The sequence below is a fragment of the Melanotaenia boesemani genome, chromosome 6 (assembly GCF_017639745.1).
Source record: "Melanotaenia boesemani isolate fMelBoe1 chromosome 6, fMelBoe1.pri, whole genome shotgun sequence".
In the NCBI taxonomy this organism is placed as follows: Eukaryota; Metazoa; Chordata; class Actinopteri; order Atheriniformes; family Melanotaeniidae; genus Melanotaenia; species Melanotaenia boesemani.
Window position 1 is genome coordinate 12,704,613 of NC_055687.1, and position 24,942 is coordinate 12,729,554.

The 24,942-nt window shown below is 37.5% G+C and overlaps 1 protein-coding gene across 2 annotated transcripts in view; it reads left to right on the plus strand.

The window, feature by feature from the left end:
* Positions 1-24,942, plus strand: part of LOC121642035 (mannosyl-oligosaccharide 1,2-alpha-mannosidase IA) — a 196,462-nt gene that overhangs the window by 124,417 nt on the left and 47,103 nt on the right. For both annotated transcript variants that reach the window (XM_041988500.1, XM_041988502.1), the window contains exon 4: positions 11,619-11,699. In XM_041988500.1, the coding sequence (XP_041844434.1) occupies positions 11,619-11,699 (81 nt within the window). The remainder of the gene's footprint in view (positions 1-11,618; positions 11,700-24,942) is intronic.

Consider the following 24,942-nt stretch of genomic DNA (forward strand, 5'->3'; position numbering starts at 1 on the left):
TTTAAAGTTTTAATATTTTCATAAGTCTTCACAACATTTGTGAGCAAGGAGCAGTCCTAAACATATTATGACATGAGATCTTTATAGTTATTTGAGACCAAAAAATATCACACAAAATGAAGAACTTTAAAGCCATTTACTTACTGTTGGAAAAAAAATGTTGCTACTTTTCTACCTGCTTTATTTACTTAATTTTAGATGCACTTTGCTCAATACAAATCAAGATCAGCAGAATAATCAGTAATTAATATAACTGATATTAGCGGCCATTGCTTGTTGTTTGGATGCTTACATCATTTGCAACAGTAGTTTTAATAAAGGAATTTATTTTAGTCATCAGGAAGCCCGTTTTGAAACAGATGACAATGTATAGTTTGTAGTTTAGCTGCACCATGCACAGAAGGGTTTACAGCTTACTACCATGCAGTGCTCCAGTAGAGGAATGTTTACAGACTCAAGTAACTGCACACGACCTGTGTTGCTGCTTCGCTTATTTCCTGTCTGTCTCTTCACTAGTGACTTCTTAGTGGGCACAAAAATAATCTGGTTTATTTATGTGAGCATGTCATGTGATGTTAACCTGCAGGCTGTACCTCAGATGTATGCTGATGTGTACGAAGTGCTAAGGTGCTGTCACACTGAATGCCCTTGAACAGAAGCTGAAGAATGCACATGTTCTCAGTAAAGCCTGATCTACTGTGATTTTACAGTTGTTGCTGTTTATAGATTAAAAGGTTCCCCTGTGTATTTGTTGAAGATTCCCATGAAGCTTCTTCAGCATAATTTGAGACATCCGTCGGCAATAACTTCTGCTACACAACCATGCTGAAAATTCCCAGGATGGCAAATTGTCTAGATAATTTGCACATTCAGACCCAAAACTCCACACCTAAGAAAAGTGACTGTGAGGTCTCATGGGTGATATAGGATGAGCCTGATGAAGGAAGCTGCATTGTGTTTTTCTGCCCTGCCTCTGAATTAAACAATTCAGTAGTTAGATGTTGGCAAACTGTCAGTAAAGAGAACAAAGTACAAAGAAGAAAGATGGCAGGGTAAGAGTGGATGGACTTCCTTTTTTCCAATATGAAGCGTAGCACATAGGATGGAACAGCCACCATTATAGACCATACTGTCTCTTTAAACAGCAACATAATGCCACAAAAGAATGTTTAAATCTATAATAAATGAAAAAAAATGCATCTTTTGCAATGCCAACGCAGAAAAAATGGTTCCCTTTTAATTGGGGTGCAAGTAGGCTAAACAAAACATATAGTTTTTGCACAACTAGTAAAACATGAACAAATAAGTGAAATTACCAATGAGTAAATAATGGTGAATAAGCAAGTCATTTCAACCCCTCTACCCCCACCCAGCACTGATATGGTATTAATTATAATTAATTAAGTAGCAATAGGACTATTTCATCGTAAGTACATTTCATTGAAAGTTACATGTTGATGAAATGGGGGCTCCAAAAAAAGTTTGCAAGCCACTAGAATAGATGAATTTAACAGTCATGCACATTCAAAGCAATATTTGAAATTCTGGACATCTCTTTCACCTGTTTTGAGGCAAATCGTTAAGTTTTGAAAAGTAGTAAGAATGCTGTTAGTCATGGCTCTAATCAACATTAGTAGGAGCAGCTGTTTAGACTGTTGTGGTTCACGTGGTAAAGTGGTTATCTGGCAGTTGCCTTACAATGCCCCTTATATGCTGATGAAAAAGCATTGCAAATAGATAAGACACTGATTCTTAATGAGTCTTAATGTCATAATGAGAAATATTTAAGCTATACAAAGACCTTTACACTAAGGGTTAACTCGGCACATTGCCATTACCCTTTAATGTCAGTGAGTATCAGCCTTTTTTTTTTTTTTTTCCGTAGAAGCAGATTGAAGCTGATTGCTCATCAGTAGAAACATGCTTTGATGTATCAAAACATTCACCAAAGTACTCCATTACTCAGCAGGGAAATGAGGTTCAGAGCATGTGTGTGAACTGCTTTAGATTTGCTTTTACTTCCTTATTTTTTCCTGTTTTATTTAGGGTAGTGGTTGTTTGATGAGCTTTCTTCAGCTGAAATGTACAGTAGTTGCAACAGAGCGATTATTACATTCTTTAAACTGTGGTCTTCATTATTGGAAGCACAGAAGCATGCTTTTCGCTTAAACGTCCTGGAATAAAAAAATATATATATTTCTAAAAGCCTTTTCTGTCATCTTTAGATATCTGTGTTTGCTTGAGATCCCAGTTTTATAAGTAATAGTTTTTTTAATGGAGCTGTGGCATCCCTGACAGCCTGGTTGGCTTAAGTAATATGAACTCTGCCGCAGTCACAGCAGAACGCATACAGAAGCAGATATTGTATTTAGTTGTGGTTGGAATCAGCTTAGATGCATTTCTGTTGATTTATTTAAACTGAAGTGATGCATGACCCAGAGGCTACAGATTCTGCTGCCACTCCAGATATACAGTTTACCTCATACAGAACATGCTATTTTCAGGGAGGAGAAAAAGTTTAGTAAACAGAGTAGGAACTTCATCAAATGAAAACTGTTGGCAGCTACTCACCAACTTCTTCACAATAGTGTGTGTGCGAAGAACCGCAACACACCCACAAAACAATGGTGAGAGGGCAATGGAGGTTTTTGCTATGGGCAAATGTGGGAAAATGCCCAGGGCACAATCTATGAAGGGGCGCACCGGGAACCAGAGGAATCTTTTTCAATATAGTCTACATCTGTGTAAGAGCACACAAGAGCAATAGAAAAGGTTTTATTCCTGCTCATTCCCATGTCTGGCGCTGCCTTTTCTGTGGAGGCATGCACATCACTGGCAGCCGGCGATCTCAGGTGGCAGGCCACATTGCAGTTAAAGTCTAGTCACAAACTGCTGCCAAATAAAATGTATTTAAATAAAGTTTTGGTCATGTATACGCTAAACTTTTAATTAACACCCGCCAACTTCAGCAGCTGCTGCTCAGCAAATAAGGGGCGGGACTTTACTTAATTGGCACACCATGTTACCAGGACATAAAACAAGCCAGGACTGGCACTGAGAGACAGAAATATAATACTAGCTATTTCTACAAAAATTAAGAAAATTAGCTTTTACTGTGCACATGCCTCAAGGAAATCAAGTGCTTGCAAGATGTTATCTTGAAATACTTTTTGCAAGCAAACATTCACATGATAAAAACACCCATCAGCTCATTGGATTCTTTGGCCTGTTAGTAGTTTGATGGCTCCTCTGAGAATCTGCTGTGACTTGTCTGTGTAGGTTTGATGTATTTTGATTGTATTTTAGCCATCTCCATGTCAAAGCATGTTTTAATGAGTTGAGTTGTTTTCTAAATGCCTCTTCTCATATGAAAACAAGACTAAGTAAAGTGGCATTGTAGCGAGAAGCATGGTTGCTGTTTACCTCCAAAGAGCTATTTCATGACCCTCGCTGACCTCCTGTCTGCTCCAAACAAGGCTCAACTTGTTCCCAGTCAAAGCGTCTGACAAAAACCTGTCATTTACGCTGTTGGGAGATGGTCCAGCAAAGACTCTGTGCCCCTGAGCTGAGGTCAAGCTGAGCTGACATTCTGTCTCTGGACCTGGAGGGCGAAGGACTTTTTGCGTGGGTGTTGCATCGCCATGGATACTTACCAGTGTGTATTGTATCCTTCATAAAGTTCTCTGCCTGCTCATCTAGCAAATGCTTACATCAATTCTGCTTTTACTTGAGGACAGAATAGCAGTTTTATATGTAAATATGATGTTTATAGATATGAAGTTGAGTTCCAGAAGCTTTTACACTGCTCCCATGTCTGATTATCTGTCTGCCCCTATTTGAACTGCGGAAATTGATGCATTCTGGGTGTGTGGAGTGTCAGAAATAGACTCAACGCGTAATTTAGATTAGGATTTGTATCAAAAAGGCTAGTGTGAAACCAACATAAGCTGCTCAAATTTAGGTTTCTGCTGCATTAAATTGTATGTATTGCCATGGCACCTAAAGCATCTGCTTCAAGGTCTGAAGAGCAAACTAAAACTACATAAAAGTGAATATTTAGGTGTATCCTAAATAAATTTCATTCTCATACCACCATCACCTTATAAAGATGAATTTTGAAATTTGTCTTTTTAATCGTAGCATTATTTAGCTCAGTTAAGGGCCTCATCTACATTTAAAATTTAACATCGACATGAACAGCTCCCGAGTCTCTTTCGTTTTATTGGCAGTTTGTGAGCGAACAGCCTCCTGAGTAAAAATGAAGGATGCAGCTCAGTCAGCAAGGGCTGGATATAGTGGGAGGTATATGATGAGAGACAGAGGCAGACAGTTGCACACAGAGGCAAGAAGAAGGAGAAAGGACTGCAGTGGGGTGAATAATAACAGAAGAGTGAGAGTCCCATGAGGCTGGTGCATTACCATAGAGGACACAGTAGGGGGCTGTTGTATCCCCTAGGAGTGAGAAACCTATGCATATAATGCTGCTCACTGTGATTCTGCATGCATATGTAGAAGGCAGACATCCAGTGAAATTGTGGGATGCAGAGTGATTGGTTATAATTTATCACCCTGGCAGCACCTGGTCAATTATTCACCACTGTTACTATACAAGTTAATACATTTAGTGGATGTTTATGGTTTAATCCATTCACTTTCTATACACACCCACTTGATGATGTTTGGGGAGATATTATATGCTTATTGGGGACTGGGTTTTAAAGGATAGCTGTTAAAGAAATAAAATGTAAATTTTATATGATGGTAGCGCTCAGTCCAGATTTTCCTGGGACGTGAAACTATTGTGAGCCGATAGTTTATTAATGTCTCTTTGCCTGGACCATTTAATCATGCTCTATTGGTCTGAGATGGGATTAGGTATTCACTGAGGCTTCCCCGGGTTTGTAAAAATACATCATGGGAATATAACAGGAGTGCAGCAGTCAACTTGATGTATTGCAGCAGATAACCATTACAGTCTAATTTTTGTCATTTAAAATGCTCTCAAAAATCCAAATTAAACACTTTTAAATTTGAATTCCCATATTAAGAAGGTGTCAGAAAAGAGTCATGTTGCTGAAAAATTAAAAGGAGCATCAATCTTGAGGCAACATAAGCCCCTCTGATTAGTATAATCATATATTTTATTAGTATGGGTTCAATGAATAAGACTGCAATAAGCAATAAAATAAAACTGGAATGTCAGTCTCTTGGAACATGTTAATACTAGAATGATGTCTGTTGGGGACAGTGGGGGAGGTTCTCATTAAGTAATGCCACCATACTTAAACCACCTGCCATAGAAACTCAGATTTAAACTGAATGATCATAAGTTGATCACCTTTATCATATTTACCAAAATGGTACCTAACCACAGTAATGTGACACTTTAATTTTGTACATGTAAAGAATAACACTAACCTGTATGTTGGTCTGTGATCCAGCCTGGCCAGCTGTCTTATGTCACTGGAATGTAAGGCAGTGCAGGTTTATCTGTATAACACATTTAATGTGCAGGACGCCTCAAAGTGCTTTACATAAGACATTTAAAACATTACCGCATTGTGAATAGAAGAATTAACAGACTAAAAAGAATAAACGTAATTAAATAGAAACAGAACAGGCTAGAATAGAGACAAAGTAATATATAAAGTGAGGTACATAACAGACATTACAGACATCAACAAGAATAGCATCATCATCATTATCATCATCACCTCACCCACCATCTCTGTAATCATTGTCAACATCAACACCATCAACATCACCATCACAGTCAATATAGTGAATCACTTTTTTTGAAAATCCATTGGCTGTTAGCATAATATAAAATGGCATGAAGGGTAAACGACAGGTGCATATCAATGAAACACAGAATAGTTTATTCCATTCAGAAATTGCTCCTCCTGGTAAATGCTACATAAACAGAAGCAAGTTTCCTTCAGGGCGGTTTTTAAAACAACCTTCTTAAGTATCCTAAGAAAGTGGTTCTGTGTGTTGATCATATTTTGAAGCTCTGACAGTATGAACCAAAATTACCCATCACCATCATAGTTTAGAAGTCAGAGGCATTTACACAAAAGAGTAGAGCTGGTGGGGGAAGCTTAAAACCTGACTGGACAAATATGTTTTTGTGGTTTTGTATCAAATTAATTATTTTAAGAAAAGCCAACATTGCACTTGTGATGAGAAATGAGTCTACCAAGGCTGACACCGATTCAGTTTACAGTGGTGGATTATGTTAAAGTACAGAGGCAGAATTGGGTTGGAATTGATCTGCTATTGATAACCTTGAACTGGCAAGCGAGGTAGTCACTGAAGTGAAACAGTCTGTGGGAGCAAGGGAGAGACAGCATTGTGTAACATGTTGCAAATTATCTCCCTGAGGGACTAAAAAAGACTTATTCTATTCTATTTCACCAATGACACTGCTGTCATTCAGCTGAATCCTTGATGGCTTGTGGCTTGCTGTATTCAAACACACACTGGTGTGGCACTGAGTCACTTCGGTTTCATTAGAAATTTCAGAGAAACAGCAGCTTGATGACTGCATCTTTCTGGCTCTTAAATGATTAAACCTATGTGTAGAAACTGCTATTTTGACTTGAGGAAGAAATATGCTGTATTTATTTAGTATTTCATGATGCAAGTAGATGTATGTTGGAGCCACAGATGATTTGGAACTAGCACATAACCACTCTTCTCATTAATGTTAATATTGTAGACTGCTCTCACAACACTAATGAAGATTAAGCTATCTAAATCTGGTTGGATAGGATCAGTCTTGGGAAACTTTTAGCAGCTTTTGGTTAGCAGTAGGCTCTGCTACATGGACGGAAATGAAAGCAACAGGATCAAATGGGTCCCTTTCATGATTTCTCCATGTTAATTAACAGTGTTAAGTTAAATCACAGCGTGAACGTATGAATCACCAGCTCTGGATGGGGAGGCAATCATCTGCTTAATTTTTACTCTTGGCTCATTGGATCTTTGTATTTTTGTCACTTTGGTCTAATTTGGCTTTGAACTGTGGGAGCTTGTCGAAACCTGGATGGAGGCAATGCTGAGAGTCATCTGCCCAGTGACAATAATGCCTCTTTATAAGCAGTAAATCATTGCATTAATGTCTGAGCAGGACACCCTACTGGGCAACAGTCTAGTCAGCGCCTTGGCACAGCATGGCACAGCAGCCTGCCGTGCCAGTCAGGCTCTGGTCCCAGGAAAATCTGGGCTGAGTGCGATGGCAATCTTTGCCATGACTCTGAGATACTCATCAAGCAGCAAGTACAGTCAGCAACATGGTGCTGGTGAAGCAGAGCATCTACAAGCTTAGACAGCAGTGTACCCAATTAGTCATTACCCTCATTAATCAATTTTCTTTTCTGCCGTGCCTCCTCCTGCACAACAATTACATTATGTTGAGCAATTAAAATGCTAATTTTTCATTTACTGTTCTGCATATTTTAAATACTTGGAGTATTCTTAAAGTAGTTTCCAGTTGCCTTTGTCTATTTTTTCTTAAGTTATTTTCCATTTTAAACATGAGGGACATATGATATACAGTTGAAATCCCAGGTGAGTATTTCTTACAGAATCTGCATTTCTCAGGCATAGGAGACAGTTACCATCTTATGTTTGTGCAAGTAAGCAGTAGGTTGTTTGTATTTTGTCATTGCACTGCACATTTGTTTTTAGTGCTGAGCAATCACTGTTCTGAAAGTCGTTTCTTTCACCTTCATTGAAGCACACAAAGAAAGTGTAAGCAGGGCTTCATCTTGGTGGTGATGAGAGCTTTTGTCTTTCCTTCGACAGTCTTGTGTTTTGTCATCATCAGACCCTTGGTTTGATGATGTGTTTGAGCACCATGAGGGGAGACAAGAAGACCAAAAATAACAGGTTTTGTTTACAGATTTGTTTAGTCATGCTTGCAGTAGAGCAATAATGCTTGCTGCACCAAGCTGCTTAATTTAAGAAAGAGGTGTTGATCTCCTACAATTTCCTTATCAGTTAGATGAAAATATGTTTAATCATAAATATTGACACAGTTTATTACAGAAACAAACCTTAATAACTCCCCCTCGCAGCCATTTGCTTGGAACTTAAGCAGTGCAAAGAAAAAGGGGGTTAGTACGTCATTACATTTACCCATGTCAGCTAGATGTGTTTGTTCAAGTAACAAAGTGTGCCAACTTGATAGCTTTTTAATATTTCTGATTTTGTGATTTAATCAAGCTTTGATAACAAATTCAAACAAACCAGTTAACTTCTGACTTGAATAACTTAGGATTTTTATCTTGTTAAAAACCTCTGAAGTTGTGTGACCACAGAAAAATGTGTTTGTTGCCTTCAGAGATTAGTAGACTGTTGACAGCACCAATAGTTTGACACGGAAGATGCATTTTGGAGGACTGTCACAATGTCCTGCATGAACTTGAGGAATAGTAATACCAAGCCTGACTGGTGTTGAACTGGTTAAAACAGACTTCAGGCTCTCTGGCTTCAGATTTAAATCCAGTCTCCTGAACACTTATTCAGAATCACCTTCTGCAGAGCTGAAATAGATGTAGATTTTTTTTAATCATACAAGAACAACATATTAGTTGACTGTTACTCTGTTTTTAATCACGATTTCTTGCTCATGGTTTTGACAATTGAATCTATTTCAGTGTTTTATTGTTTTTTTTAGAATGTACATCTGCCTCGTTTGTACCAAAACAGTGGACTAGTTAGTCCAGTTTAATAAAACCTGAAATAAAAACCTCAGAAAAAGTTGCATGAGTAGAAATTGTTCTAGCGTGCAAGTTTTATATCTAAGTACGCATCATCTCCAGATCGGTATAAATGGACATCTTACACAAAGCATGCTCAGTGATTTTTTTTAGGCTGCACTGAGAAGTGGAAGTCTACGTGACAAAACCTTTCTCAGTGTCTCCCCAGTTTCTGTATTACTTGTCTGTCTTGCTGAGAGCCATGATCACAGATGATAAATACACCCTCCATGTCTAATCACTGCCATCGAAGTGCTATTACTGAATGGGTTACTCATTTCTGGATTGGCAAGACGGCTCAGCTGTCCTGCCAGAGGCAGTGGTGCTTTGTCTTAGGATGTGTCTCCGGCCTGCCGACTTCACAGTCCCTGCTTTTGTTGCTTGAATCGGAGTTATATGAAACATGACAGAGGCAACATACTGTAGCTCACGTGTGTTGGATGTTACATGAGAAGACACATGAAATCCAACTCTAAGATGGGTAATTACAGCATGTCAGTTTTGTTCAGTCAGAATGAAAAGTGTAAAAATGGTCTTTGTTCAGCTCAGCTGCTGCATGCAGCCTCACATAAATAATGAGTGGTATTGGTATTTTCTTTAACTGTCAGCAAAGGAGTCAATAACTATAAACATAGTCAGCAACATTTTCATTGTAGTGATATTTTGCTGGCAACATCAATGATTTTAACACATTATTACTCAAGCAACTGTTTTATTTATATTACTCCTTATTTATAAAGTATATAAATATGTCAAGTAAAGAACTGTAAGAAGGTAAATGAGAGCAGATGAACAGTTGTTAGTAACTCCCATTCTTGATCATATGCTTCAAAGTAGAGCAAATAGCCCTTTCTGACACCCAATTACTGTTTCCTTCTCATCCACACTTGAGATAGCAATTTCCTTTTCAATGCGTCTTTAAGTCAGTGAGTACCATTCTGCCTCAGCTAGCACACAAGGTAGTAATTATGGTGACAAATGTGGTGTTACCTGTAATTTCATATTTCATCTAGAAAAGGAAATGCACCACACCTTGTATGTCACGTTGAAATGGCAGTGCAGTGTACATGTCCTAATGATCATCAAGGAAAATTTTCCTTCACACACACACACATATATTATATATATATATATATGTGTGTATATGTGTGTATATATATATATATATGTGTGTATATGTGTATATATATATATATATATATGTATATGTGTATATATATGTATATATATATATATATATATATCTGTATATATGTGTGTATGTATATATATATATATATATATATATATATATATATATATATATATATATATATGTATATATATGTATATGTATATATATATATATGTATATGTATATATATATATATGTATATATTAGTGGTGTTCCGATCGATCGGACACCGATCATTATCGGCCGATATCCGTAAAAAAGTATGTGATCGGTGTTCGCCGATCAATGCCTTTTGTTGCCGATCACAAAATCTGACCACCTATATTTCATACTCTGCAACCTGCAGAAGCGCTGCGGGCAGTGTCATAGCTCCCGCTTTCCTCCACAATTTGCATGCGCGCGGTTGCAAATCCAAAGCAAACATGTCTGCCGTGTGGAAGTTTTACACTGTGTGTGAGAGTGATGTAAAGTTTGCATCCTGCAACACGTGCAACGCAAAAGTACCTCGCGGGGGAAGTACGTCAAAATCCTTCAATAAAACGAATCTAATACGGCATTTAAAGAACAAACACTTGACGGAGTACGCTGAATTTTCGAGGCTCACTGCACAGAATGAAAGGAAGACGCCCGGTGCAGCCAGAGCGCAGCTAACGCAGCCAAGTTACCAACACTCGTCCATATGAGCGTGACAGTCAAGCAAATAACCACAAAAATAATTCAGTTAATCGGCCTTGACGACCAACCGTTCTCAGTGGTGGAGGACGCCTCTTTTACTTGGCTTTTTTTTTTTTTTTTTTTAGCAATATTAAGATTTTGTTTTACTTTCTTATTTAGCCTGATGAGAGCCTTAATGTGTTTTCAGTCTGTTAAAATATAGTACTACTGATTACTGAAAGATAGCGCATTGTACTATGTACATGTTATTGTCTAAATTAGGGGGATTTTATGGTTCCTTTTCCACATCAAATAGTCGGCAGTGCTTATAAGAAAATTACAGCCAATCCATGTGATTATCGGTGATCGGCAGTGATCGGTGATCGGCAGTGATCGGCACTCATGGGTGATCGGTATCGGAATCGGCAACAAAAAACCTGATCGGAGCATCCCTAGTATATATATATATATATGTATATGTAAACAGAGTTGTGGTTGTACGTGTGAAAGAAAAACAAGTGGGTTGTGGTAAATAACTTTTCATTTGTACTGAAACCAGTGTCCTCAATAATCTAGATGCAACACAGAAATGTACTGGCACTCTAACAGAAAATGTCTACCAAAAAGAAACCATGTGACTAAAAGCTTGTCACACAGAGGAATTTTATCTCAACAACAGGCATATTTGAGATGCATTCCACCACCTGATACATATTTAAGAGATTTAAAAGAAACATGCAATGCAAATTTGCACACCTGGAAGTGATAAATATCCCTCACATTGTCATTCAACTCAGACTTTACGGTGTGCTGTGTGAAATATTTATCTGCGCATCTGGACTGCAGTATACTCCAGGGTTTCCCAAACCAATAACACCATGAGTGGCATGAAAAAAATAACTCATGACACCTGCAGTTTTCTTTTTTTTTTTTACTCCTTCTTCTACATGCCACTGCTTAACCTCTGATTGCAGCTTTGGCCGAATATGACATTTGACAATTTGATCTCTCTTTTGGTTCAACAGAACGGTGAAGCATCACTCTTTGAGGTAAACATCCGTTATGTCGGCGGGCTGCTCGCAGCGTACTACCTGACAGGCGATGAGGTAAGATTAATAGTTGTCTGTTATGCCTGTACTCTGGTGAGATCTGCTACTCCCTTTTATCTCCAACCAGCCCCGCAGTCTGAATGATGAACAGACTGCATGAGTGTGACAGCAGTGTGTTTTTGAGAACTTATATGTCACCACAGTGAAGCCATGAAATGATCTTGAACCATTTAAGCATTTTCATGTGATTTCTTTTTCCCTTATTCACACAAGTTTGTATTTGAGATTATTTTTAAAGATTCTGGACAAATTTTAGGGTTTTCAGATGGATCATGTTGGTTATAACTGTATACTTTAGCTTTCTAGCTAAAAATATTCAGTCTGTGTGGAAGTGATTTAAACCAGCATTATTTAATGGCTAACACTGACTGAGTTCTGTTCCTGTAATAACAATCTGTAACAAGTGTGACCTCGACAAATGTTTTTAATAAGTTTATGGTCTTAAGCTCTTTTGTGAATGTTGGTCACCTATGGAGTGAAATATGTTGTAACGGTGAAATGCTCAAAGGCAAAGCTAAGTTGTGATTGACAAGCTGCTGTCATATGAGCACGAGCAGTTTCCTTTGTCAGATCCACCGATCATTTATAACTTTTGGTGTCGAAAGACAAATATGGTATACAGTGTTTCCCCTATGTTTACAGTTTTAGAGGTGTTGGGTGTAAAGACTGATGGGGAGAGAGTATAGAGGAGAAAAATGCATCCCCCTCCCTGTGTTGAAATACATTTGATGGTAAAAGTTTATGTAACTTAGATATAGACCCAATGAATCATGTATTCACAAAGAACTCTGATCCTGTAACAGGTAGCCTACAATAAGAATATGTGACATGTGATAATGACAATAATTTAAATGTCTGGCAGCTACACTCAGCTATAAAGTCACATTTTTAAACCTCATATTGCACAAATTTTCCATAACTGACTGAAATGCTGGCGAAAAAAGCAAAAGCTAAACTTTTGAAATGTCCTGATAAAGTAAACAAAGTCCATTTTAGTGAGCAGAGTTGCTCACTAACCAATGAACATTGTGACAAGTAAGGAAGGCCTTTTAACCTGAGTAAAGCAAACAGTGATGAGTTCTGAAAGAAGCATCTTTCACAAATCAAATAGCAGAGTGGTAGATTGTATCCACTTATTGCTTTCCCTTGTGAGCATGTCAGTAGATTGTTTCACCATAGTGAAATAAGAGAAGAGTGGTCTTTTCAACAATCAACAAATTTAAAGCAGATCTAATATCATTCTTGACTTTTAAAATATCATTGACACGTCCATGACCTGAGTGGAAACCAGACTGAGAAATTGGTAAAATGTTTTGTTCTGAGTTTGCAGAGGGTTTACAAGTTTTTCAAGAACTTTGGACGAACTTGATAAAATGGATATAGGCCTGTAGCAGTTTAGTTGAACCCGGTCTCCGCCCTTAAAAATAGCACGAGCAATGGCAGCCTTCCATTCTGCTGGGATTTCAGCTGTGAGAAGAGAAAAATTATATATTGTTGCTAACAGAGCAGCAATAACTGAAGCTGCTGATTTAAAAAAAAATGGAGCAATACTGCCTGACCCAGCAGGCTTTTCAGGGTCCAGAAACGTGCTGGTACAAGGTTTAAAAGAAAATGTCAGAGTAGTTGAAGAAGCTGGGTGAGCAAAAGGGTTCTGGTAGGTTTGAGTGCTGAGTGAGTTGTTTTAACCATTATTTTGGCAGCTTGAATTAATTAGTGAGGTAATTCCAGATTTAGTAAAATGTTGTTTTTTTAATGAAGTCAGCTATGCTCTTCTTATCAGTGACTGTAGTAAGATTGACAAGGGAGTGCTTCACAGATTTCCAAAACAGCTGTGGAGTTGATGCATTTTATGTAAGTTTCTGTGTAAAGTAATGGGACTTCGACTGATGCAGTGCTTATGTTGTCTTATTTGATCAAAAGCAGGCCTATCACTCTTTGAGTCTGATTTCTGTGCTTTGTGCCAAGCGGCCTTCTTTTGCTGTAGCAATACTGCCAGACCTCGGGACATCGAAGGACTGCTGCAACCTTTTATCTGCATGTGCTTTATGGGAGCATGTTTATTGATGACTGTGCTAAAATAATCCCTAAACAAGGGCCATGCTTTATTGACAGAGGGAATGAGATTAACCCTACCCCAGTCAACTTCAGACGGATCGTGCAAGAATGCTTGAGCGTTAATACTCTGCTTTTAAGTGATGCGTCCAGGGGATTTAATAAACTGGCCTTTATGAATGCAGGCAATAAAACAATGGTCACTTATGTCATTGCAGAATACCCTGGAAGAGTATATGTGGAGGGAGTTTGTTAAAATTGCATCAATCAGTGTGGCCTTATGAGATATTTTAGGGTCAAATCAGGTTGGTTAAGATATTATTTGATGCAGACTTCAAGTTCTCCAGGTGTGCGTAAGAACATTATGAGGAGGTTTCAACATGTCCCAGTAAAGATCTCCTAGAATGAGCATTTTGGACTGTTGGTGTTACTTATGCACATTAGGAAGAAGCTGATGCTGAAGGAAGACGATAGCATCCACTGCCAGTGAGAAATTGTTTTATAGCTTGATATTGAGAACTAGTAAGTCAAATACTGTAGGAAGATATTTTTACAAGACAACAGAGACGTCTTTAGCAAAGATTGTGACCCCACCTCCTCTGGATGACCTGTCTTGTCCAAAAAGAACACGCCAGCAGGTTTAATTCAGGATATGTAATAAATTTATGCAGCCAGATCTCAGAGACAACATTTAAACACTGATAAAAGCCAAACCCTGATGTGATATACACATGTTGTGTATTTTCTTGACTGTTTTGCTCCTAGATAACTTAATAATGTGCTTTCTGACTCAGTTCTGAAACGTTTGTGAACCTTTGTGGAAAGGACCTTTTATAATTTGCAGGCCCTGACAGACATTGAATACTGTCTTGCTTTGTAGTGGATGTGAAAGCTCTGAAATTGCTTGAGCAATTTTCATGGAGCTTCATTGATAGAGCAATGCTTTTAACATATTCATTAGCTGTGCTTTTTAAGTAATTTGTACACATGCTTTTAAGTTTAAAATAGATTAGAATGGAGTAAATAACTTCATTGCACAATAAATATGAACTTTAGGAAAGCTTGTGCATATGTTCAATTTATTTTACTGATAAATCCAACCTTGTAATACAGAAAATAATAAATTCTAAGTATTGTATTTGTTGTCTTCATTAGCATTTCCATTGCAGTGTTAAATTACTGCTGTTGCTAGGAGAAGCTAACCTAAGGACTTTGGTTAAATTTAGGAGGCACCGTGAATTTGTCCTTGAAGAAGCACAGTTGTTGGAGAGAAGCTGCTCAGTGTAACAGCCTGTGGTTACAATGGACAGCATCCAGGTGTGAAGCTGTTAAACTTTGAGTATTAGCCTGGCCTTGCCAGAAAAGAAGTATGAACGCTGTGTGTGAGAGCCTTGGCTGGATAAATAATCGCTTAAAATTGTCTCTGACAAGCACACAGCACAAGTGTTCCAGTTCATTATCAAGATATTGTGAAGTCACCGGAGGTCAATGTGTCACCATAATGAGCATCTGCCTGTAGCAGCCTCCTGGAGTGTACACATATCATACACTGCAGCTGTACTGTTTTGGACAACAGTCAGTGGGACAGGCTGAGATCTGAACAGCAGCAGAGTTAATGGAAAGAAGATGCAGTGACATATGAACACTCTGTCATTTTAATGGACATTGATTTGCAGGGCACGCCAGCTGAGGGGAGAGCAACGTAAAAATTGTCCAGTACTGCTGGATGAGTGAATTATGAATACATTACTGGAGCAGAATACATTGTTGGATGTATTATTCCACATTTGCTTGCCATTAAAGCCATGCAGAAGATATTCTATTTTATTCACTGGTCAATGCAAATATTTATTAATGGCATCCATTATGATGGTTCCTGGAATTAGTGTGCAAAGGTTGACTATTACTTTACCTTCATCTCATCATGTCACACAAGAAAACCTGCCCTGTTCATGAGTGCTAAGCAAGTTGGTTAAAAAGATCCCTTTGTTCACATTATTTTATGAACTTGGACTTTAACATGTTCCATCCATACTCTTATTAGTTTCTAACAAATACATCGATACCCTTCACCCTTATTTAGAAGCCATTACATCACTCACTCGTGCTTTCTGCGAGGGGTCACTGGCAGTGAGATTTATAGCTACCTGAGCCCTCTTCCCCTTGATTCTCCCTATTAGAGATTTCTTCCAACAGTCTGCCGTTCCATTCAGATGATAAAACCAACAGATTGAAGGTCTGTCACTGCTTGAGAGACCTAAATCAGCTGAGACATTGTGCAGGAGACTATTACGAGATTGTGGATCCCGTTTGACCAGAGGATATTGGGCAGATGGTGCCTCTGTAAATGATTGCCAGGGAACAGGAGATGATTATGGCCCCTTGTGGGGGAACAGTTTGCTGGAGAGGTGCTCGGAGCAGGACTCCAGAAGCACCTGACCATTAATAACCTCCTGTTGTTTTGATCCTGTGGGACATACTTTTAATGTGTGTTTTCTCTGAGCCTCAGTAGGCTCATGGATGGTCTTTATGGAAACAGTCCCCACATTAAATGTCTTGTTTAAAGGGATCTGGGTGTTGCTGCCCCACTCTTTCATCATTCACCCTCACACACTCCTGGCAAGGCCGAATGGCTCAGACAGAAATGGCAATTACTACAGGTGGCAGCTGTGTCCTGCTGATGTGTGTCTATCTTTATCAGTTTAACTCTAAGGCAGGATTGCAACTATGATCATTGTTACTGTTTTCTCTTTAGATGGTTTAGGATAGATTATTTAGTCTTTGAAAAGTCAGAAAATTGCCATGATATTTCCTCAAGTTGAGTCTGAAATTACCCCACATTCACAAACTGTGATTCACCTCAATACATGCTTTACTCAGGAGAGTAGTAAATTGAGATTTCTGCCAGTAACTTATCGCTATTCCTTTTTGAATTAAACCGTATTTTGACAGGACCTTAAATCTTGTTTGATACTGTGTCGGTTATCTGATGATAATCACTGAATAATAATTTGTACTCCATTTGAAATATCACTGCATTTTTCAGTAAAACTCCAAAGGCCTACTTCTGTCCTTCAGGCTTTATTGGAATTATTCAATTCACTGTATGTGCTCTGCTATATGCTTTGCATTCTTAACATAAACTGTAATCATAGCATAACCATAACCAACAAAACCTGTTGGATATAATGAGAAAACTTCATCAGTTTTAGTCTGTGTGCAGCTTTGTGTTTGTCTCCATACGTATGTTCATTAGAAACGAAGCATTGCCTTGTCAGAACAAGTGTATGTTTGTTTGTATGTCAACTCGACCTCAAATTCTCCATCGCCTACATGCTCCCTACTAGCAGTCATCTGTGCATTGCGTGTTTCATTTGTCAGTGTCCATTTATATGCATGTAAATGTGTGTGGCAACGAGAAGTTTTTGCCTCATTCCCTTCCCTTAGCAAGAACAGTGAAGGGAAAGAAGCAGAGGGAAAAAGAATGAATTCAATCAGTCTTGTGTGAAAATTGCTCATGGGCTGAGCTGAGACAGCAGGGAGAAAGGGAGGCAGCAGCCAGCAGAGAAGAAAGACGTGTTTTCATATTTTCATCTGCAAGAGGAAAGAGGGGACAAAGAAAAGGGAGCAAGGATGATTAGGAAAGGTGAGGAATATGTAAGGAATGGATTCTTAAGCTGATCAGCAGCTGTGCGAGTGCATGAGGAGGCCAATACAGGGAAGTTGAATGGAAGAAACAAAAGAGACTAAAAGTCAGAATTACAGGGGAGAAATGTTCTGGCATCACATTCATCTAGTGTTAAGTCTTTCAGGTTTCCATATTACTTATGTCAGATTATCTTTATATTATCAGTACAGTAAACCAACAAGAATTTTTCTTAAAACTGCCCAAGATTAACCTGCATCAGCCAAAACCGATTCCATGACAAATACAAGACAAATGCTCACAAAATGTGTGCATTTGTGAGCAGAGCAACTGCTTTCAACCTGTCCTAGGTTTATATATATATATATATATATATATATATATATATATATATATAAATACACTACCGTTCAAAAGTTTGGGGTCACTTTGCCATGGGATTCAATAGGGAAGTGACCTCAAACTTTTGAATGGTAGTGTGTATATATATATATATATATATATATATATATATATATATATATATGTGTGTGTGTGTGTATATATATATATATATATATATATATATATATATATGACACCAAACTCTAAAAACTAAACTTTGATATTCTGTATGTCAAAGTTTAATTTCTATAGTGTTGTCCCTTGAAAAAATATATTAGCAAAAATGTGAAGGATGTACTCACTTCTGTGAGAAACTGTATATATATGTATATGTGTGTGTGTGTGTGTGTGTGTGTGTGTGTAAAAAGAAAAAATGACCTAGTTAACTGGGACTTGTTAAGCTATTAAACAAGAGCAAACACAGTTCAAAGGGAGAAGGTTTCCAGGCAAAGAAGCACAACAAAGCCAGAAGGCTATGTGCCCAAAACTCAGAGTACACGTTCATACTCACAAGATTATACAGAAAAAAAACTAAATATGTACATCTACAAGCTACAACAGCAATCGAGGACTGGCCCAGCTCCCAGCCACTATTTTAATCTAATCCCAATTTAAATCATTTCACAATATAAAGATCATTTTCACAGTGGCTCAAACAGAACACAATACTGTTTTACAACTTCACACTGGGGAAAGATGTAGAAGTTGACTCGGTTTAAGTATGATGATTCACACACAACATTATGAGCTTGGAAATTGGCAGGCAAAGGCGGAGGTGTGGCGTAACAGTCAGAGGCTAATCCGGACTAAAAGATCAACTGATGGGAAATTTACAAAGAAATGATTGCATGATAATTATCTAGAGAGGAGTTGGCCATCAACATTTCACTGTACAAAATCGCATGTTAAGGAAAAGGGTCACTGAAAGTTCTTTTAAGTGAGATAAAAACTTGTTTTCACACATTAGCAGCTCACTCATAATGTAAGTTTGATAAATTGATTGAATTAATTTTCAGTTAAAGACTGACTGTCAGTTCCAAAAAGGGACACAGACTTATCATTATTCCCCACAGTATTATTATAGCAGCTATTTGTTTGATTTCAGTGTGTGATTAATTATTAGTTAATGAAATATGCTATATATATTTTTTGTTGTTGTTTTTGTTTTTTGTTTTTTCGCAAAAACAGTTTTTTGTTTTTCCCACACAATAGATGGAAAAAAGTATTGATTTATGACAAATTGTGAAGGAGGATGGTTCAGAGGTTCAGAGGATGAGTCTGTTTTTCTCAATATCTTATTGAGTTTTCTGCTGCCATTCTTCTGTTGTTTAGATGTCTAACCTGTAGCAGGTTATGACAAACAGATGTTAGTCCCACATTTTGTGACAGATGACTATCATTTTTACATATATATATAAATTTATAACACTGAGTGACTGATTCCAGATTTTTAAGTCTTTATCCGTTGCAGGGATGTAAAATGAACAGACTAAAAGCAGTCAACCCAGAGATGGCTGAATTATTTTTTTTACACAGTTTATGGCCTATAGAATGATGCAGTAGTTAAAATTAAGATGAGTGGTATGTGTTTTAAAGAACGAGAAAACATAGATTGGGAGAAAAGTAAGATGAATAGAGGAGGGATGTAATGAGCAGAGAGGGAAATCAGGAAAAAACTGAAAGTGTGTATATTTTTTGTTGTGTAGACGTGTAAAGATCAGGAGTCAGACAGTGCAATCACTAGTAGCAGCTCCATTATCTTATTTCACTCTGCACAGTCTTGTCAAGCAGCAAATAAAGGTCAAAGCACTCCCTCTAAAAATAAGCTTTATGCAAAACTATACACGGCTGCCGATATCAAATCATATGTTTTCTGAGAAATGAACTGCTGCTATGGTTTTCCTCTGGGAGCAGAGGGAATAGATACATAAGTTACCGGCTTATTTTTATTTTGGGACAATCACAATTGTGTTTGCAACCTGTCAGGAACTTTAATCCACCTCATATAAATATTTCATAAAATCTGTGTGGCATAGTTTATGAATGTTTGCGAGGACCACAAATTTTAGCTCCATGCCATTAGACTAAACTTTTCTTCACTAAAGTTAATAGACTTTGAAATAAGTTTATTTCTAAAAATGAATCAAAATAAATATACATGATTTCTGATGTTTTGCTTTTGCCGTTCGATGAGAAGTATCATGTTTGCTTTGTTTACTTTTTTTTATTATTATTTTCTACCAGTCCATGTTGTTTTCCTTCTAATTTGGGTGACCCATTTCTGCCTCCAAATATGGTTTTATTTTGGGTCATAACACAGGAGGTCTCACACTCATAAATAGACAATATAAACATTTCTCTCAGCAAAATACATAAAATTTTGAATTTCTGTCAGACATGAGGTTTTTCTGTTAGTTACAGCATCATAAGCTCATATTTATATATAAAAAAAGCTACATTTTTTTTAACTTAGCTATTTTCCAGTATCTTTACTAAAGATGCTTGGAAAAAAGACTAAAGATTCTTTATGCAGGTTTGTAGGATTTGCAGACTGAGTTTATTCAACTGAAACACACATCTTGGTTTAACTTTTTCTTTAGGCAGCTGACCAGCAAGGTAGATATTCCACTTCAACTGACTTAAATCGCTTCACTTACCTTAAACCTCAGTGAAAATGCAAACGAGCTGTGCTTAAAAAAATCTTTAAGTTCCTTGGAAAAAAAAAAAAGTCCTGGGACATCTAAGTTCTGGGTGCTTTTTGTCAAAGTGCACCTTTTTTTTGTCAAGAAGTCGGTTGTCATGTGAATCTGCAGAATGTGCTGCTTCTCTTAACAGTCATAACTCCTGATAAACTGAGGCTCCGTTCACACTGCAGCTCAGTCCGGATTTTTTTTACCCATATGTAACTCATATCAGATTTTTTAATGATAGTCTAAACTGCAAAATTCTTTTTTTTTTTTTTTTTTTTTTTTTTTTAATATATATTCAACCCAAGCCACTTTCATATGTGTTCCTATATTAGATACATATCTGATCTGTGTCTAAGCGGCTTCAGCCTGAACATTAATGCCACATTTCAATATTGAGTCATGGTAATATTGAATCATTTCATTCATCAATTGGGTAAAAATTTGTTTGTTCCGACGCTGCAAATAATTCCAAATCGATACACAAATATGTGAAGCATCCATATTTACTTCCATGAATACTACGCACTGTATCACATTGTGTATTGTTCTTTGCATATGTGTCATTTCATAAATAAGTGTGATCAAGGTTGCATTGAAATGATAATAACAACCATGCAAAAAATCGCATTTCGGTAAAAAAATTGGATTAATTTAAATAGCTTACAGTTATTTTAATTCATATTATGATAAAGGCAAACGTTTGAAATTTGCATCAAGCTAATACACTGATATTTTTAATGAATATTAAACCCTTGTATGTATCTTTAGTGTATGATTTGGTGAGGATGTTCTTAGTACTCAAGTTATATCTTGTGTAAACCTGTAAGTCTGCCCACACTGAAGTGGCTTAGCAGAGGTTTCATTGTTGATTTTGTGTTAAGGATTAATGGGATTTGTGCTTAATATCACCTGCTGTGACGCATATGTGTATTACTGTATCCAGGGCTCTTTAAACAGGGCCTTTAAGGCATGCACTGCAAAAATAGGGTTACTTTCACAAACATTTTGCTGCTACTGTATGCAGCATGTTCAATCAGAAACAACTGTATAGAGATGGGAAATGTATTTAACAACCATAAAGAGCAGCATATTGAGTGGTTGCAGTATGAGCTGATCACAGCACACAACAAACAATTCTGCTGTTCAGTGCTGAAGGAAAGGGAATGGATTGTCTAAAACATTTCATTAATTAAATTTGTTAAATGAGTAAATACACAACACTTAAAATTAGTTATTTTTAAGAATTCCTCCTTAGACCGTCAGCTGAATATCTTAGGTGAAGGCCATCTGCTTTGCAGGGGAGCCAAGCTCCCCTTAGCTCCCCCTTAATTCTATCTTAAATAGATTAAACAAACAATAATGTCAGACCCATGCTCAGTTTGTGAGGTGCTAGCCAACATGACTTGGAGACAGATGAAGTCCTTTACTATATGCACGTTGTTAAGCAGTGAGTTCTATTGAATGTGGTGAGATTTCTGAATAATTACATGTTAAGTAAAAGTTAAATACGAACAAAAAAAAAAAAAATAAATCTGATTTTTTCACTAAAATGTTAAAATGTTAATTTCATCACATTGTTTTAGTAGATGTGCGATGCAGTAAGACAGAAGGTCGACAGATGGAGAGAAAAATCAAAGTAAAAAAGTTAACCAACCGTGTACCAAACTGCTGTTAGAAAGATACAAAACTGCAGTGTTAAAAAATGAGATGGAGGATTTATTGTGCATTCCAGTTATCGTAGGAACTCAGAATTCCAGAAATCCAAATAACGAAATGGTCTGTATTTCCTGAACCGTGAACTTGTAAGTTTCAGAAGACCCCTGAGATTCCAGATTTAAAGATGGCTGCACCCAGTACCATTTGTAGTTCATTGTTGTCTTTCTTAAAATTCTTTATATTTTGTGTCCATTAGGTTTCTACTGTAAACAGCAGCCAGTTGTTATTGATCATTACGTTGTTATGGCCACCTCATTCATGAAAAATCTTGTCAATATGTGTGGTTTATTGATCATGATCACCACATTTCTGGCGCACATTTTTACAATGAGTTAGAGATTTTCTAGTTTCATACCTCAAACTGGCTTTTCTAGAGGCTGTTTTTTCTTAGTTGGTGGAACTGGAACGCCAACTACCTGGTAATGATGCCACTTACTCTCGACTGTTTGGAATTACGAGACAACTGAATGCACCAAACGACTGCAAAGCTGTAGAAGAAACTATTTAGGGACAGTTTGTAGAAGATGACCAACTTCAGTTGTAGAAATCATAGCAGTCCATCCTGATTTACAAAGAAAAATAGAAAGAAAAAAAATTAATTCCATTAAATGTGGACATTACTTGGTTAAGTAAAGACTGGTCTTTGTAAGGAAAAAAAAAATACATTGACTAGCATGCACAGCTGTAATATTGCTTTTAACTATAAAGGTAGAAATTCCAGGTAGAAATTATATTTACTATCACATCACAGGTGATATATCTTGTGTTAATTTCATAAAGTAGATATTTTCCTGGATATTTCTCTGTTTAGTTAAGACCAACTGGCAGATAAATGTTCTATTTCAAATATTAACAATGATGTAAAAGTACACTGACATTTTAGAATTAAATATCGCCTTTAAGTTCATTTCATTTTAATTAGCAACATCTAGTGGAGACTCTGCTTAACTGTGTGACCTCAGCTTACAGTGTTAAAAAACACACTTTCAAAAGAACAGAAAACAGGTGACTTGCTTAGTCACGACTTATACCAGGACACACAACACTTCCTAGTAATGTTTCATCCTCTTTTGGCCTCATTTGTAACTGTGCTGCAGTTGCATCATTTGCCTCTGGCCACAGTATCACACAAATGTCAGCTACCAGACCGTGTGCACCTGCCCCATACTGGGTAAACTGTGCCTTGAACTGTGTGCTACTCATTCACTGACATAATGTGGTCTGAAGTTGTTCTTTGTAGAAGCACAATTGGGCTTCTACATCTTTTTATTATTATTTTTTTTTATTTGTATTTTTTCTTGCTTGAGGGAGCTATCTTTATTCATTTATTTATTTGGCTTTTCTCTTTATGATTTGCAGTTTTGTGGATTTGCTGCATGTACTGCATTGTGTGTTTCTGGCTCCTGCAGCAGATCCTCAGTGTTCTTCCAGCTTTAACAAACGTTCGAGCCAGTTGGGCTTCATTATGCAAACATTGCACAAATCAGTCGAACAGTGATTTTATGTAAATCTTCAGAGATCAAATTCTGCATGCAAAATGGGGGGGGGCTGCACGGTTGTGTAGTGGTTTGCACCGCAGCCTCAAAGCAAAGTCACTGGTTCGAGCCTCAGCTGGAGGGAGGTTTCAACAGTGGCCTTTCTGTTTGGAGTTTGCAGGTTCTCCGGGGGTATGCGTAGGTTCTTTACCGGTACTCCAGCTTCCTTTGCATGTTTGGTTAATTGGTCACTCCATATTCTCCCTAGAGGGTGAGTGTGAATGGTTGTTTTTCTCTCTATGTTGATGGACTGGCGACTTGTTGAGGGTGTAACCTACCTTTCGCCAGCTTCACCAGCGACCCTTAATTGGACTAAGCGGTACAGAAAATGAATGATTTTTTTTTTTTCCCCCCTCTACAGTACAGCCAGTTGCAGTATACAGGGAGCCACCTAAATAAATCTGAGCCTCAGCAGCCCCGTGATCACTGATATCAGAATATGCACAGAGAGGATCAATTTACAGCCATCCTGTGGGGAGCGACATGGATATACTCTCCTGCCAGCTGAAGGGTACAATCCTTTCCTTACACCCATCCCCCAACATACTGGCTGTCTCTTTTATATTGCTGAGAGGCAAAGAAAAATGAGTAAATGAAAAGTGGGATAAATGGTTGGCCATTGCTGCTGGTGGAATGTGGGTGGAGTTGATGTATTGTGCAGATTATGCTGAGTATATCAGTTTAGTGATTAGATGAACGGTGCTTTCTGTGATTTAAGAGAATATGTGAAATTAGAAAATATATTTTCCAGTTTGTGCACCAATTTCTTTGATGTCATGGAGCCATCAGTGTCAAATTAAAAAATTGATATTCAGTGTGCTCTCCTCACTTTTACTTTAGCTAAACCATTAGTCAGATTTTTAAACTGTCATATAATGTTTACTGTGACGGCATTTCCATCAACTTAAGCCGCACGTTGTGTAGTGATTTACAAATGTACTGCAAGCCGACTAAACTGAGATGATGATTGTAGAGGATGTTAAAAAAATGACCTCCTTTTCCTAAACATGATGGAAAGATGTTTAGCTAAAGGAATGATGTAAGGAGGATGAACAAAGTCCAAGGCAGCTGTGGTGATAAGAAAATTTGACTGCAGCGTTGGCCTGGATGGTAAAATCAAAAGTGGTACTTTGCCCTGTGCTTGTATATAGTTATTATTATTATTATTATTATTATTATACAGGCAGTATACATGCTACATAAAAACTGACGAACCC